Consider the following 18,261-nt stretch of genomic DNA (forward strand, 5'->3'; position numbering starts at 1 on the left):
TATTTACATTGCAATATTTTTCCTTTTAAAGATGTATTATACGATAACATAAATAAAATAATGTGATACTCCATGGAAATGATAATTTGTTTTACCCATATGCATTACTGTAAAAATTTGCCTATATACAAATGGCGGCGAGATTTTGGCTTCACATACTGCGATTTGGGAAACATGTTGCGTAAATCGCACCAATCGCAGGCTTCTAAAATGTCATCATTTTTATCATGATAATGATAAGATATCGTTGTGAAATCACTGTAAAAAATTGGAAAACTATAAAGTTCAATACGATCAAAAAAATCATTTTAAATTTCTTCAAAAGTTTCGAATTAAAACCATTTATGTAAAAAGTGGTGCGATTTTGGCTACTCTCCCCTAATATCCCGCACATGGCTCTATTTGTAACGTAACTTAAGCCTCCTACTTTTCAACGGAGCACTGTTGAGAACTTAACTCCTCTCATAGCTTACAGTGGAGTTTTGAGAGTTTACCACAAAATCTCTCAACCTTCTGCGGAGCTTCGTGGTTCTCCTTTTCACGCTCTGTTAGTTCTAGAACTCTGTGGGACCCCAACTTGTCTTTGCTTGCAGCGGAGGATTGAGAATCCTACCTTACTTCACTCAGCTTGTAGCGGAGCTTTGTGAGGAATCCTTCCCTTGGCCATCTGGTCTTGAGACATTTATCCTAAATATTATTGAACATTTATACTTATTTTTGTAAAAATGTATCGTACTTGATGCAAACGTCCGTTGCGTTCTTTGCTTGCGATTTGACTGAATGGTCAATTGAGAAAGTTGTTTAAGTACGGTTCTACGTGTAACACAACTTTCTGTTGGCTACACATGGAAATCGGAAGCAACGAACGTAACAGACGCTTGCATGAAAATCCGCCCTCGTTGCATATAGACATCCGTCTTTATTCACGTACAAATTTCATTTCTCTATGGTTACCGAAAGTGAGATAGGAGAAATCTTTATTGAACGCCTATTGAAAAAAAGGCACTAATAATTCACATGTGCACACACTCAGAAAAATATAATAAAAACGAAAAATACCATATACACCAGCAGACGAAAGTAAAATATAGTAAATGGTGTGTTTATTTTATTCTAACAATACTTCAGCTTCCAATTTCTTTCAATACCAGAAAGTTTTTGCATTCATATCTAGCATCATGGGAGATGCAACAATTGTTGTCTTTGGTTGCTTGTTGAGGACTATAGCCTTCTTTATTGCATGTTTCTTGCGCCAGAATATCTCCAGAAGTACCAGACACACCGATGCTACGAGACCTATTCCGAGCACTGAGAAGGCTGAATATACATCCGACAACTGAGCGCTGTTAAATAAGGAGTCCTGGTAACACGGTGGCATCGGAGGAAGAATTCGTTCTCTGATTCTACTCAGCATGCCGGTCTCCTTCATCTTCATTAAACTGGAAAGAATAAAATTATTATTGCATTTTAAAACACGGATGTTAGAGCCTTTCTATTTGATCTGGGCATAGATGAGATAGACAGGCTCTAACAAGGGCAACGCCAAAATCCTGCTGGAAACTATGTAAAGCTTCCATTCCGTAACAATTTGAGTCAACACAACCCAAACTCTGCGTTTTAGTTTGCGATGACAGATTTAGCAGTTATGATTAATTTTTCAAGTTTTGATTTGCGTTGCGCTCTTTTTGCAATTTTTGCGATGGTAGATATGGAATAAGATTCCAAGTCAAAACTTGTCAACTCTGTGGGCGGGATTCGGTGTTCGTTAGGGAAATTTCGTACGTAAATTTAGCAAAAAGTGAAAAGATAAAATGTGAAAATCCAGGGAAATTTTCGCGCTGACTGATTGACCAATATAAATGCATAAGTTTTTCTTTGTTGTTCAGAAATAAAGCAATACAATTGCAATAATTTATGCGTGTGTGTATGTCCAAAGTAACATAACTTTCACTCATTGTTGACTGGGCATATTTGTATTTTTTTGTGAAAAAAGTCAAGGAAAAGGTAAGAAAGAATCAGAAGTAAATGCACAAAAGAAATGTGATTGTATACTGTTGTCATAGGGATTGTACACTCAACAAACTAGGGAAAATTTGAATAAGGTAAGGGAAGAAAAGATAATTTTTTTGTCGAGGGAAACTTTCTTATGGAAACCTACAAATATTGCCAGTATTTACATGGTTGACAATAGGGAAAAATCAAATTCAGCGCAGTGCAGAGTTTACCCAGTTGTAATAAAATTAGGAGCTACCTGGAAGAAAGAGGAACTAATCTCCTAATCTCTTCAAGAAAACTAGGAACAACGGCAATTGGGTTAACGGTATGCAGTTGATGGTATTGAATGCGAAGATTGTTACGTGAAACGCAAGAAGTAGCTGAAGTCCATGATATACTCATGTCCAAAATGATTGTCGCATATCTATAACTGTCTTCTTGTAAGAATATAACTTGATAATGATTTTGTAGGGTACTTATAATACTGATACTATGTGTATAATTGGGAAATGTATATTTGTGGTAAACTTCATAGGAAAAGAATTATAAATACGAAAATTAGAATGAGTAAAGTAAAATGTTGCTAAATCAACAAGAAAGTTTTATTTTCGTTTTATTGTTCTTATTTACTGCTCTTTTGACATGAAATTTACCACATACATGTCTTTGCCGATTATACACATACTAACATTATAAGAAATACCGAGCAAATTCGTTATCAAATTATATTCCTACAACAACATATTTATAGACATGCGACAATAATTTTGGACATGAGTATACATGCAAAATTTTAACTTTTCCAAATGTCTCTCTTCCAAAAAATGGGGTATCAATCCTTATACACTAGTTAATATCGTTCAACATGGTACTTAACAAAATTTTTATATGGAAGTATATTTTATAATAAAAACTGCACAGGTTTAATAAATTGGAACAACCACTTTACAATTTAGCCAAACTAATTTTCGCTCAACCATCATTTTGCTTTAAGTGCGCGTTATTAAGGAATCAGGCTGCACTCCATCAGAAATAACCTTTTCCAAATTAGCTAGCAAAAGTTCATTATAGATACCTTCAGGAAATCTAGATCTTGTATAGTACCCAAACTTCAGCAGATCGACTATTATATGCTACAAAAGAAAACTCCATACGCTAACAAGTAAAGGGTCTAAATGGATGAATCGAGTTGCGGGATGAGACATAGTGCGTCTGATAGAGGATGTGAAAATATGTGTATGTGCAAAGTTATACCAGCTGAGCGCCATAAGAAACGGAGGCGGAGGGGGTCAAAGTTGGTGGGAAAGGCCTATGCTATGTTATAGAAATACATCAAATAAAGTGTTGAATCGTAAAAATAGTAAAAGATGGACAATGCAAACAGTAGTAGTTGCACATATTGGAAAAAGAAGAATTGGCAGAGTAGATCATGAACCTCCGCCGCCATTTTGAAATATCTGACCCCCTCCGTTTCTTATGGAGCTCAGCCGTTATAACTTTGCACATGCACATATTTTCACATCCTCTATAAGACGCAGTATATCTCATCCCACAACTCGATTCATCCATTTGGACCCTTTACTTGTAAGAAATATCCTTGGTAATTTCAAAGATAAAAAAAATACATTAATACAAATAGTACCAGCCCTATCGCGCTTCGCTTGGAATTATCACACCAATTTGATCCATATCAAATCCATTATTCCTAATTATATCAAAAATAATCATGAAGAGTTTAGAAACAAGATATATCAGAATATCTGGAAAAATCTAATCCACCAAATTGATGCGGACTTTTTATACTGATGCATCTAAATACCGCAACTCCAATGTTGGTGCAGCAGTTTACATTCTAGCTAGATCGATAACATTAAAATACTAAATGGATGTCAATATTTGAAGGAGAAGCGTTTGTCATTTGACAAGCATTGTTCTATATTAAATAACAAAAAACCTTCAAAAGCATAATTTGTATAGACTCATTAAGTATGTTAAATTCATTATCCACAACTCATTGGAATACTAAAACTTCATGGAATATACTCAATATAAAATACTTATATTCCTCCATGTCCAAAAATAAGTACAAAATTACTTTTGTCTTTAGGAAAACTCATGTAAATATTGGTAGACACAGCAATATTATTGATTTACCGGCTAAAATTGCATGTCATGAAGAAGAATACGTTAATCTCAAGTTACCACCAAATAATCTATATTGTATCATTACGATAAAGTACTATCCAGATTTATCTACTTGGAAAGAAAATGAAATGAAATCTTTGAGTGTTACCTCTGACGGTTATGCCGGTTAGAAGCGGTGATGATAAGAACTGAATAAAATGGTGGAATGAAGAAAGTGGGAGGAAACGGGAGAACCTCGAGGCAACCCACGCACACCGTGTTTGTCTACCACAAGTTCACTTGGCGCGAGCTGGGATCTAACCACGGACCCCATGCACCAGAGGTGAACGCTCTACCCTCCTTGGAAAGACAGAAAAGAACAGCTTCCTGAACAACTTTAGTGGGATATTCAAGATAAACCACGGAATTACATAAAAACTTGGAATAGACGAGAAATCTTTATTATAGATTAGTACTTGACACGGCATTAATATCATCAAAATTATTTCAAATACAGAGAAAAGAAACCTTTCACTGTTGGTGTGATAAATGCATTGGCATGCTCAACCACCTAATTTTCGAATGTGATTTTCTTCTACTAGGCCAAAATTGCTTGCTCAACTTCAACAACTTTATGGTTACTCTTTGTAGCGCCCCAGAGGGCCCTAATCCCTGGAAGGCTACGGCTAAGCTTGACGCCCAGTGCCGGAGCACCGAGTTAATAGTTACAAGAATGGGGTCGCCACCTGTGAACCACTAGGAACACAGGAATAAAAGTGAACGAAACACACATAAGCGAATACAAGATGAACCTGCATCTAAATGATCTAAAAAAAAGAAAAAAAGAAAAGAAAACATAATACAACGGTAAACGAATCCAACCTATGCGAGACTGCCACCTGTACACTCTACGAGTGCACAGAGAACAGCCCTTTCCTTGTGCTGTGATTTCCTTACCTGAAAATAAACCAAGGAAAACTCAACCACTAAAGATACACCTGTGAGGTTTGGTTTCTCTAAATATAAACATTGGGATTATATGGGTTGTAATATTTATTTGACTAAGTATATTTTCACAGGCAAAATTATTCAATACTTATTATATACGTGTAAATGGAATGATGTTCTGTATACGTGTAAATGGAATTTCTGACATTGAGACTAGAATCAAATTAACATAAAATTTCTGTGACTTTTGAACTCGCACAGTCATGCGACTAAACAGACTTATACTGCATAAAATAAATAAATAAATAAATAAATAAATAAATAAATAAATAAAAATTAAGCTTACTACATGGGTAGACAAATACACAAAGGATACACACTCCAAAAAAAAAAAACATTATGTTAATAAGTTCACCATGGCTGTAGTACATACTTAAAACAAAATAGCTCGAGCAAATTAACTTTAAGAACCACGACTAGTCGGGTGGACATAGAATTGGATAAGGCATTAGCATAAACGAACATCATACACTGCTGAATTATTACTAAAAGACGAATGGACCCTTTTAAGAGAAACATCATGTCATATTAATGCTACTAGCAGTAAACGTCGCCAAAACCGACAATCTTGATGCTGGGTAGGATTCTCTAAGGTGGACAAGTTTGACAAACATGGCTATAAAGACATTGTGACAAGCCATGATAATTAACATTGTGACGTACCATAATATTTGACATTGTGACATACCATAATATATAGACCCATGTAATCAATCTACCGTGGAACACAAATGCGGCGAAGATACCTTCAGGCAGAGATTAAGAAAAAAGAACTAGAGCGCGAACAATATGACTTCTACAGAGAGTTAAATCAGCTGTAAGACAACCATGATAACCAAAGAGGACAACACTCTTATCCAACTTGTGCTAAGTGGCCAAGCAAACTTTAAATGACGGAGACATGCTCGTGGCTTAGCAATAATGATCTTGAAAGACAGTTATTAATCATGCACTTCATCTTACTCATGAGATGCTTATAACGCAACTAAGACTTCTGACAATTGCAAATGATTACCTGCAAACCAACATTTTAAATAATGTACTTGCAAATCCACAAAAGGGTGCAATGCGTACACATTGTGAAAATAAATCACTGGATATGATGATAAATTCTGTGCGAAGCAGAATTAATGGCCAGCTGCGAGGGCAGGAGCTTATCTTGTGGGGTACTTACCCTAATTGCAGGCATTGGATAAATCTATTTCACTATTATTTCCTCAGACACACTTGCTACACAAATGAGCAACACTTTAGGAGAGAATACTGATTACACGAGACACACGAACTACTGCATCACTCACACACACAATATATAGATTTTGGGCAAATTGACGATTCACCATCACTAAGTTGATCCTCTTGACTGTTCAGAACTAGTCTGATTGTAGGAAGATGTCCTTATTGCAACTGATCTTCCCCGGGCAGGGAGGAGTCGGTGTCGCATCAACTTCCTGGATAGTACTGGGCAGTCCCGATGATATGGTGACTGTACACTGATTTGAGATGATACTCCTGAGTAAAATATGTGGAAAGTACAAACATTGGGTCATCACAACAAAGTTAAGACTGGCCACTTTAACCAACATACTGAAGAAACGCCAGAGAAGACGTGTACAAGTAAACTCCATGGCATGGAACTATATACATCCAAGGCACAAGACTCTATCTCACTTAAATGACGTATTGCTTCATCTTCACGTTTACACGTAGTAAATGAATGTAATTGCTCAGATTGATTATAAGGTCACATGAGCTTAGGCTGCTGTGAGATAAATTCATGGTTTTCATAGTGATATGATAAGAACATATCAATACAGACGGATCACTCGACATGTTGCGTTGACTGCTTCCTGAAACACACTCACAAAATTAGTCTGTCCCTGATGGGTTGACAATAAGATCCATGGACTTCCATAGTAGAGAATAGAATTGAAGCAAGCTAATAATGCAGGTAGATAGGATACTCAACCATTGTGTTACTTCATTGACGATGTGGATGGGTTGGGGGGCCCGCTAATAAGAGCTTAGCTGTACATGTTGATGCTTAATTTATGCTGGAAACTAAACTTGTGTGCGACTACTGACATCATGACAAATTCGATCCACAAATAGTACACCAGCTGCGAAAAGATGCTTCTACGAAGCCACTGTACGGAACGTGAGAAATTTTCACACAATGCAGACTCACGTGGTGAACTGAAGCGAAGGCCTGTTTCCCAACTCCATCTAAATATTGCTTCAATTTATGCTGATTGCACGGACTAACTAGGATGAAATGTTCTACATACCACAATGTGAGTTAAACCAACTTTAGAGACTCGGATGGACACTATTAACCAAGATATATCGAAAATGGGTTGACAGGTGAAATTACTACCACCCATTACGTTTCCATCTTCTTGCAGAGTACCGAGAATTCTTTGCGCGCACCCGCGAACATGATGTTTCTACAGGGTTGCCAACTACAAATTTGTTACAAGAAGTATTTTATAAGTTACACTAGTATTACCATTCTAGTCAGATTGTATAGGGGCGTTACATCTTCACTCTTCTATAAATATATTCTGGACTTCATTTAAGATTCGTATACAATTTCTACTGAATGCTGGGTAAATCTTTTCTTTCTTTCTTTCTTTAACCCAGAAGTAAGGTTTAGGTTTTATTTAGGCAGCTTCGAACTGTATTCCCTATTACACTTTGTTGGTTTGCTTTGTATAATTTATATATTCTGTCTTAATAGTCCAAAATTTAAGTTAAAATTCCTTGTCAGTGCGGTTCCGTATAATCCTTGAAATCAAATAATTAGGTCTACACTGAAATTGTTGATCTCTGTTGATATACATAAAGTTAAATTTTTAAAATTTTTTATCCGACTTGGATATAAAAATTATTATATTTTGTCCATTTGATTATACGGACTGGTCTAAAAAAATAAATTTTAATTATAATCTTCTAATTATTAGTTTTCGCTCAGGGTAAATCTGTTAAAAAATCAATTATTACAAACAGAATATTTCCAATTCACTCTTTTTGGGGAAAGCAAGAATACAGTCGCAGAAAAAGAAAAAGAAATCAGTAACATCAAACTAAATATAGCTGAATAAAATTAATTATTCCATTCTCCAAATCTTCTCCTTTCAAAGAAGTAGTATATTAAAAAATGCAACTTATGTTACACTTAAGTCAGAAATCAGGCAAGCGGTATTTAGATAATAATCATAACAGAGCCAAGAACTCAAAACCAATTTTTAGTCCTTTCGATTTATATTACTTCCACTGCATTTAAGTCAAGAATTAATATAAGTGTCTCAAAAAAATAATCTAATAACTCTTCATCTGCATTCTCAACACACGAGGACCTTGAAGTCTGGTGCACCTATCAAACACTCTTAAGAGTGGAGAAGACAAGACAAGACAATAAATTTCTCAGTTGCAGTAAAGTGACCTTTCAATAATGGCAGAATGCCTATGACAACGATGATAATGAGTTTGCAAAAATCCACACAGCAGCTACTCATGAAAATGGACTGTAAAGATATGTGAAAGCGATAGGCCCATTACAGAAAGAATTAATTGGAAACCTCATTTCATACAACTGTGACCGCAGAATTCCTACAGAATACTGAGATTCATCTTCTTTTGTTGATGGAAGCTTATGAATATCGCCAGTGGCTACATTAAATTATGTAAACATTTCCCAGAATGAACATGTACTCAAAGATTTAGTAAAATTGATTAAATTACTACTCAGCCATTCTGTAGATAAATCTGATCAGTGCTTATTTCAGAAAAAAAGTTTTCCCGGGGGACACACTTAGTATTCGGAGGGGCACATTCTATTTTCACACAGTACAATTCTATTTATTATTATATTATGGACGTATTATTTTGGTATCCTCCGGGGGAGCACTCTTAGAGCTCTGGGCGGCAGTGTCCCCCAAAAACATGTCTGGAAGAAACACTGAATCTGATCTAATAATCTCCTGAAACAAAGAAGTGACATTACCTGATATTAATAAGCCTCTTGTAAGCTGACATGGGTGGCATAGGGAAAGCAATGACGCTTTCACTAGATGGTACGTTGAGTTCTTGCATGTCACAGCGAATATTCCACGGAATGTAAGTGTTAAGAGCTCTCCTCGCTTCCTGATTAGAGACAATAAAAGCCGACTGACCCTTGCTGGCTTCAATGAGCCCTTCCCGGTGATTCTCCACTCCTCGGCCATGAACCAAGCCTCGGAAATAGAACTCTTTCAGGTTAGAATCATCAGTTGCCTACAAATACAAAAAATAACATAGCAAATGAAATACGTATAGCACGCCATCCTCAATCTATTGTTTCTAATGCGTAGCGTGGTAGGCAAAAGAAATTTCTTTTTCGCTGACGTGAGTAGTAACATGCATTTTTTGTTACCAAACTTACTTTTGATTTCTTTCTCTAGCTTCATTACTATGTTACACTTAAATCTCTTCACATACAATATGACTTACTTTTTTAAATATCTTGCATAATTGAGTTCACTTTGTTAATTAATTCTTATAAAAATTACATTAAAATGTAAAGACTCGATTATTGGCAATAGATGCAGCACGTGTTCTCTACTTTCCAATGTATTTTATATGAAGAAACAATATTCAAAATAATTAAATTCCAGAGATCAATAATCAAATTTTGCCCAGAAATATTAATTAGAAAATAATCCATGCAGTTTTATTTCTTTTAAAAAATATATATTATTCAGTTTCTTTGTTGATAAGAGTTTGACTATTAGGCCAGTTATACACTATAGGATAAGTCCTAGGAAATCTCTTACGATGTTTCCCAGAATCAAATTCAAAACGTCAAATTGCATGTCATTTCCTATGTTCTGAACGATCCTGTGAGATTTCTCTTGTTTAGAGCACGCTCTATTTCTGAAAGAAAATTGGTAAGATTTTGATTTAAGCGACGTCAGGTGAGAGAAAGTGAAAATAAATTTGTTCTCTCTCCGCCAGCCATGTGTGGATGAAAGAGGAAAAATACTCGACAAAATGAAGAGTGTGCAGGGACTGATGAGGTATATTTTGCTAATTTATCTTCTGAATTTTATTTTTATTTTTTAGAGGTGTTGAATTTAACAATATAGCGCCTGGTATTAATGTCAGTAGAATGTGCAGTGTAGTTACGTGTATGGCACAAAACTGTAAATTGCCTACGAGATATGCTGTAACATTTGTCTTCAGATAAATTCTAAGATATTTCCTAGGACTTATCTCCTAGCGTATAGCAGGCCTTAGAGGCATACTTCTGAAGAGTAAAATTAATTGCTTTCAACAGGACTAGCTCGGGAGAGTAATGCTTCCGGAAGTAGGAACGAAATACACAGTTCTTATTGGTTGGTGTTATCCATTTCTTGCCACGTTGCATTCAAATAGCAGAAACCAAATGCTTGCTGCTGCCGGCCCTCGTGGGCGAGCGTGTTAGCGCTGTGTGCTAATGGCGAACATCGCTTGTAGCGTGGGTTCAAACCCGCTCAAGGAAGTTTTTATTTATTTATTTTATATTTTCATAACACTTTTTAAATTAAAGTAAGATGAAAATAATACTCAAAAAGTGATTATTGTTGTTGTTGTTGTTGTAGTAGTAGTAGTAGTAGTAGTAGTAGTAGTAGTAGTAGTAGTAGTAGTAGTAGTAGTAGTAGTAGTAGTAGTAGTAGTAGTAGTAGTAGTAGTAGGAGGAGGAGGAGGAGGAGGAGGAGGAGGAGGAAGAACGGATTAGAAGCCCCGCAGGGCTCGTTTTGTCCCACCTTGACCCCAATGATAAAAAATTTTGTGACCAACTTAAAACAGCTGGCTAGAGTAGCGCGCGAAAAAAAACGTACTTCCGGGAGCATTACTCTCCCGAACGGGTAGTCTCTCAACAATCGATGCAATAAAATAATTTTAAAATGTACAGGAAATCAGGAATTATTCTCTGATTATTTATTCAATTTGTCTTTAGATAAAGTCTCGAATTTGATTGAACACGTTTTGAATATTTTCAGCCCGTACAAAATACATTGGAAAGATATGAAAAAAATGAGCTGCCACCTAGTAGCAAAATGTCGAGCCTTTACACTTATTTTAAAATAAGAGACAAATTCATTATTTTCTTCAGAAATACTTTTGTATGAAGCAAGTACTCTTTTCATTCGATAGAACATACAGGCGAATGTTACTGTAGTATAATATCACCTGAATGCAACTTGTAGTCAGCTAATACATAAAATTAGAAGTTACTGAAGTTGAAGCCCGTGGCTAGAGAGCGTTTCTTTGGTACACGACGTCATGTGTTCGATTCCCTCTGCAAGAGTACTGAACACACCATTTTGTTTCTAATCCCACTTTAAACAGTAGACAGGAAAGCCCGCTAGATTGTTTTTTCAAGAGAGGTAGTAAAAGACCGATACACAAACGCCGTTGATACTTCGATTCTCGCGTGCACTTAATGTATCAAATAAAACAACAATTATTTACGAGTATATTCTTATTAGAGAGAGTAAATAAACTACCGTACTATAATATTTAATATACATTATATCAAGTACTATAGTGTTAGATATTATAGTGGAATGTGTAAACTGTAATTGTGCCACAATTATTATTTACTTATTTCTACAAATAAGCACTTTCACATTCATACGAGTACATTTCTAAACTCTGAGTTGGGTTTAAGCATATGTACAAAACCTAACATAAATACACTTGTTACTCCTGATATATTTATTGTAGCCAACTTCCATATTCTACATATGAGTTTAGTTACTACAATGATCGAACTGATCCACACATAATACAATAATATAAACATAATTAGAGAAAGAGATTCTACTACATGAGAGAACATACAAGATTCCATTGAGTCCTAATCCATCTTGATCTGATTGCAACACATGATTGTTTGCGCAGTATCTATCCTAGCAACCAATATTCAATGCAGGCCGGTAGCCAGCCCAAAAATGTAGGGAGGGCGGTAGGAGTTAGGGGAGGCCATTTCATTCATTTTCATTCAATTCATTTTCAAGCCTACCGTGAAAATTTTAAGAGGTACAGTAGAAATTTAGGGGGATCGGCCCCCCTAAACCCCCTTGGATACGGGCTTGATTCAATCTAGAGGCATGTGCCAGTATTCCTTAATGTCGCGTGTCCATAGTCATGTGGCCTCATTCCATAGCCAATACATAGTATGTGAGAACAAATTAGTCCGCCTTACGCAGAGTCGTTTCGACGTATGATTAGCATTATACTAAAACACTGACTACTGCAGGAGACTTATGTTAGTCGAACTCTTTAGTATGGCACTAATCGCGTTTCAAAACGACTCTGAATAAGGCCCATTATCTCTTGGTATATATTTCAAGGAACTGAACATTCTTCGAAAATCCAGGAAGCAACAACTCCTCCCCCCTTGCTCCCCGCCTTGGCGTTCATAACTGTAGGTCACATCGTGTATAGATTCGCTGCTGACAAAAGACGTAATTCAAGTCAATACATCAAATGAGTTTTACTTTATGGAATAATAAACAAATTATAACTTTAAAAAAAAAAATAATCGAAATCATTGAAGTAAATTTAATGAGTGATATTAATGGAAATTTGGGAAGACTAAAGTACAGTATTATCAAATGTGAATAAGACCAACCCTAAGGAACTCTTCGTCTTGCCCTGACTTCGTGTACCAGAACTGGAGATCGCTGTTGAGAAGGTCTCTGAAGTTTTTGATGGAAAGCTCTCGCACGGACAGCACAGAGGTTATGAAGGCTGCGTATGCGTTGTAGATGATCATCGCAAAGAACAGACCGAACACCAACACAACACTGCAACACGCTGTACGGTATTCTTTATGATTACCTGAAGCACACAAAAGAAGGTGTTGTCTATTGTAGACCAAATAAATTTAATAAAATTTTGTTCGAGAAATTTTAACAAATATTCATACAAGAACTTTGATTTTTTTGTAACTCAATATCATGAAGATATATCGATAACTTTCTCTTTTAAATTTTGAATCTAAATAATATACCTTGCCACATCTTATTAGGGATTAAAGCATTTCAGGTACTAGCTCCCATATCTTATTAGGGATTAAAGCATTTCAGGTACTAGCTGCCATATCTTATTAGTAGAGACCGGATGTTAGGCAAAATGCCTATCCTTTAATATTAAAGATATGATCAAAAATAACATTTTAAAGTTCATATGGGGGGTTATAGTGTCGATTTAAGCTAATTTTATTTTGCCTATTTTGCCTATTTCGACCTTTACTGCCTAAATAATTGCTTTAGTGCCTAATGTTGCCTATTCTATGCATTTTCTTCAAATTAAGCCTTCATTGGAAAAATGTAATTTATATAACATAAATAATAAACACATATATGTGTATATTAGGTGTTTGTAAAAACAAGCACGTGGTACGTTGCAATATATATACAGAGTGATATCAAAAGTGATTGATTGGTGAAGCGGGAATTGATTAGTGATATCAAAAGAAGACAAACAGTCATCGTGTATTTTGTCTAATTCCGTGTCATGTACAAGTGACAGAGTGCCAACTTGGAATCGAAAATCAAATCCTGACAATTGGAACGAAACCGAAAGATGTGCGCATATTTCGAGAGGTGATTCGTGACATGAAAAGAAGACAAAACATCCTCTTGAATGTCACCAATCACCTCCCGAAGTATGTGCACACTTTTATGTCTCGTTCCAATTGTCAGGATTTGATTTTGGATTCCCCCTTGTCACTCCTACACGACGTGGAATTCGACAACATGCAGAAGGACGTTTTGTCTTCTTTTGATGTCATGAATCACCTCTTGACGCATGTGGACATCTTTCAGGTTCTCCCATAACAAGCTTCGTTTTTATATATACAATAAAGGAAGATATTAACAAAGCAGTATGATTCTATATTCTTTGAACATTATCTATGACCTGAATCTATTTTTAATTATATTGAGTATTTATCTTCATTATTTCGAGTTACATTTTAGTGCCTATTTTACTGCCTATTTTTTAAATTTTTAGTGCCTATTTGCCTGCCTATTTTCCAGGTTTTTAGTGCCTAAACATCCGGTCTCTACTTATTAGGGATTAAAACATTTCAGGTACTAGCTGCCATATCTTATTAGGGATTAAAGCATTTCAGGTACCAGCTGCCATATCTTATTAGGGATTAAAGCATTTCAGGTACTAGCTGCCATATCTTATTAGGGATTAAAGCAATTCAGGTACTAGCTGAAGTTCTCACCGTTTCCTAGGAATAAAGAAGTGACAAAAAAATTCTAAACAACCAAAGGTAAGGGTTTTCAACATGACAGACGGGCTACATATTAACAATTGCAATTGCGCTTGCAGTGCACTAAGCTCAAGTGCAGTACCTGGAACTATCTTTTTTCTTTTACCAGTTTGGGCCATATGTGGCCAGCTGGTCGTGAGTTGAAGATCCTTGCCCAACGATCTCTTCTCTACAGTGCATATAGGTAAGATTAGGCAACAATGTAGATTCTAAATTCTACTTCTAAACAGCCTTGCGATCTTTTCCTTAGAGCTGGGGACATGGTGTCTCAGTGGTAGAGTGCTTACCTCTGGTGCATGGGGTCCCTGGTTCGATTCCCGACCAAGTAAGTTTGTGATGGACAACATCGTGTTTGTGGGTTTTCTCGAGGTACTCCAGTTTCCTCCCACATTCTCATCCCATTAATTTTCCAATAATCATTCATTTGCCTTATTCATCGTCTCCCTTATCCTTAAGGGTATAATCTCATATCTATCGGGTGATCGTAGTGGATAATTGAAAATGGACGTGTTCAACAAAGAGGTCATCGTGCTAAACTGAGTTGAATGTGCCTGTGAGATCTATAAATACCACACTCCCATTTAAATTTTTCAGGAAAGCTTTTTGGATGTTGCTTATGATCCGTAATACCTGATCTAATGTTGAATGAACAGATCGGAATTCAGCTTGTTGTCACTTCTGTCTGATTTGGACAAAATAGAGATGTAATCTACGCACCAGATTTTTGAATCTTTATTTTGGATAAACTATTGGTGAAAAAAAATCCGATTTTTTCTAGGTTTTCCGTGTTTTCGAATAAGAATAGTACCGGACGTCTTCCAAGAGAGCGAAATATATCCAATAACAAGACTAGCCATAAATAGTTCAGCTAGTATTTGTCGAAGTAGTGAAGATGGTGCCTAGAGATGCGGAGTAATGATCTTGTCAGGACCGGAAACTGAGTTCCTGCGATGTTTAATGACGTCATCTACTTCGTGTATATAAATTGGGTAATTCAGGGCAATTCATTAACTGAACTGGACCTGGGTAAGGGTAATTCAGGTCGGCTGTGGTAACATCTTTGCAGTGTTGAATTAGATATTTGACGGTGTTAGCATCAATTTGGTGTGCCCGAGCTGTCTGTATTTCCTTGAATTTGTTGGCCATATCGGCAAGAAAATTTAACTTATATTTGGTATCTATGAATATCTAGTAAGAAAGGAATTCTGTTAGGTGCATAGTTGCGTTTGATTTCATTCCAGAATTTACTACTTTATGTTCTGTAGACCTCATTTAGAAAATGTCTATTTCTTTCGCTTTCGAGACAGAAGTAAGCCACATGTTTCTCCAATTGTCAAAGATTCTGTAACCTCACCAGGAATAGAACAGAAGTGTACACGTATCAAACATATGTGTTATCCATTCTGCTATGTGGAAATATTTGAAACGATCTCCATACGTAATATACATTTACCTAGGTATATCTTTATAGTATACATATGATCAAATTAAGCAATCCAAAATTAATATGCATTTTGTTTATCATTATATTGTCCATCGTACCAGTCATTATTTTCCCACATACTGTACGTAAGTCATTTGGCTTTCTCTTGTTTTAGTTGAACTACGTCTGTAAAGGAACTGTATTGCTTACACTCCAAGAAAATAAATAAATAAATAAATAAATAAAGATGAGCGTATATTTAGAAGGAATAATGATTGACCTGTGCAAGTAAAATGAAAACGCAATTACTTAATAGTAATTAGAGGACTAAAGTAATAACAATAATAATAAAAACGTTTACCTTGCATACAAAGAAGAGCAACAGCCCACAAAATGGTATCTGAAACCCTCCAACAAGGATTTTTCTCCCACGGCGCATGGAAGCCTAGAGCCATTACAACTCCTAGCAGAAGACCCGTAGCAGCAACACACGCCAAAAGGATAGGGTTGAAAGGTTCCAGAAAGATATCTCGAAGAGCAGAAGAACTAGGATGCCGGAAGTAGATATTCCTCCTACAAACAAAATGAACAGTGTAGTATATCATAATTATTGGCATTTGAACGTAATGTTTCATTCAAGTGATAGAGTCTTTATATAAATGATAATGATTTACAATGTCGGTCGTTTTCTTTCAAGTTTCCTAAATATAACATTAAGCAAATCTATTAGTAAAATGGAGAAAATAGTAAAAATGCATTTGCTGGCAACTCTAATGCCAGTTTGAAAATCAACCAAGACAACCAACTTGGGATCAAGGGCGCAGATCTGGGGGGCCGAGGGGTCCCGGGCCCCCCAAAGCTCATGTGGGCCCCCTATTGTATTTGTGAATATACAATATTTGGCATAATTTGAGTGCAATTTATCTTAAAATTTTCATATATATATACACCTTCTGCATCTGAATGGGCCCCCCAAATTTACAGAGAAATCGGCGCCCTTGCTTGGGATTGATCATAGGACTCACAAGTAAGGCTTACTGCATATTGTAAACACACTTTCTTAATTGTATAAAATGCTACAGGAAATCAAAAGTGGTAGGCCTATACGTGCAAGAAAGTCAAAAAAAGTGAATATTTGTATTTACTCCCCCAAAAGCCGGCTTGTTATGGGAAAAATCTCCATCTCACAATATCCAGAGACGTCAAAGTGTATACTTCATTTCCACCAACCTATATATGACTATTACATATATACAATATACTGTATGTAGTATATTAGAGCTCTGTTGAAAGCTTAGAGGTGAGTAAGAGAGCTGGTAATATTGAAGCTCAGTGTTACATTGTTGCTCCCGGTAATACTTTAGATTTTAATTAATTTAAATACCATACTTTGAACCTTGAGTGCTAAAGGGCAGACGTTGTGGCTTAGTGGAAAAGCGTTTACCTATGGCGCTAGGGATCTCTAGTTCGATATCAGGCTAAGTGAGTTTGTGGTACATAATATCGTACCCGTAGGTTTCCCAACGGCTTTCCCACTTTGTCATCCCAGGAATTCTTCCGTGGCTTACAGGTCATAATTGAACGACATTAAAGATTTCATTTTACTTTCAATTCCTGAAACAAATATACTTGCTTTGTTTGTTTTTTTTTTTTTTTTTTTTTTTTTTTTTTTTTTTTTTTTTTTTTTTTTTTTTTTAGTAGCTCTGCAGATGTAATTTGAATTTATAGTTCATTCAAGGAACGTTCAGTACCTCATGTAAACAAATACACGTGGTGATTGTTTGGAACATCCATGCGGCAGAAGAAAATAGTCCATTGTCAAATAAGCTGTTTTTCAATGTTTTTGTTACTTATAAGGCTCATTACCAGAAATACAATTTACTTACAATTAAATAACAGAAACAACACTATCTAAGAACTAAATTGAATTAATGCAATAAAAGAGAATACGCATGCGTAGGAACTGGATTTGACCCACCTTATGCGCGAATCACAGTTTACAATATGACTGCGTGCGGGGAATATGCAAAACGCCGACAGAATACAAGCACGTGCTTCTCGAAAGAAGCGGTGACCGATAGCCACTCATCCGATGACTGGCGGAGTAATACCATTCTACAATGTTTACTTCAGGATCAGAAGGTTCGTTGAATGAAATTTAGATATTTTCTGCGCAGTGGCTGTGTATGTGAGTTCGCCTAAGTTCAGTTACGAAATGTTAATCCGTCTTGTAAAAAAAAAAAAAAAAAAAAAAATGTGTATCTGAAATCATTTCTCAGTTAATTGATCAATTTAATTTTAATTTTAATATTTCTTGTTTTAGCTACGTTCTATAAGTTAGTGATTTCTCTTTAAAAAATAATATTATGTACCTAGTTGGTGGTAGACTTCCGAC

At 35.9% G+C, this 18,261-nt stretch overlaps 1 protein-coding gene across 1 annotated transcript in view; it reads right to left on the minus strand.

Moving 5' to 3' along the window:
- The window catches only part of LOC145663200 (ionotropic receptor 84a-like), a 21,594-nt gene continuing 3,333 nt past the window's right edge, over window positions 1–18,261 (minus strand). The window contains exons 3-6 of the mRNA XM_081729544.1: window positions 16,228–16,439; window positions 12,788–12,996; window positions 9,134–9,402; window positions 1–1,439 (exon numbers count right to left, since the gene is read on the minus strand). Coding sequence (XP_081585670.1) covers window positions 1,142–1,439; window positions 9,134–9,402; window positions 12,788–12,996; window positions 16,228–16,439 — 988 coding nt within the window. The 3' untranslated portion in view covers window positions 1–1,141. The remainder of the gene's footprint in view (window positions 1,440–9,133; window positions 9,403–12,787; window positions 12,997–16,227; window positions 16,440–18,261) is intronic.

The sequence above is a fragment of the Thermobia domestica genome, chromosome 10 (assembly GCF_964235325.1).
Source record: "Thermobia domestica chromosome 10, izTheDome1.hap1.1, whole genome shotgun sequence".
NCBI lineage: Eukaryota > Metazoa > Arthropoda > Insecta > Zygentoma > Lepismatidae > Thermobia > Thermobia domestica.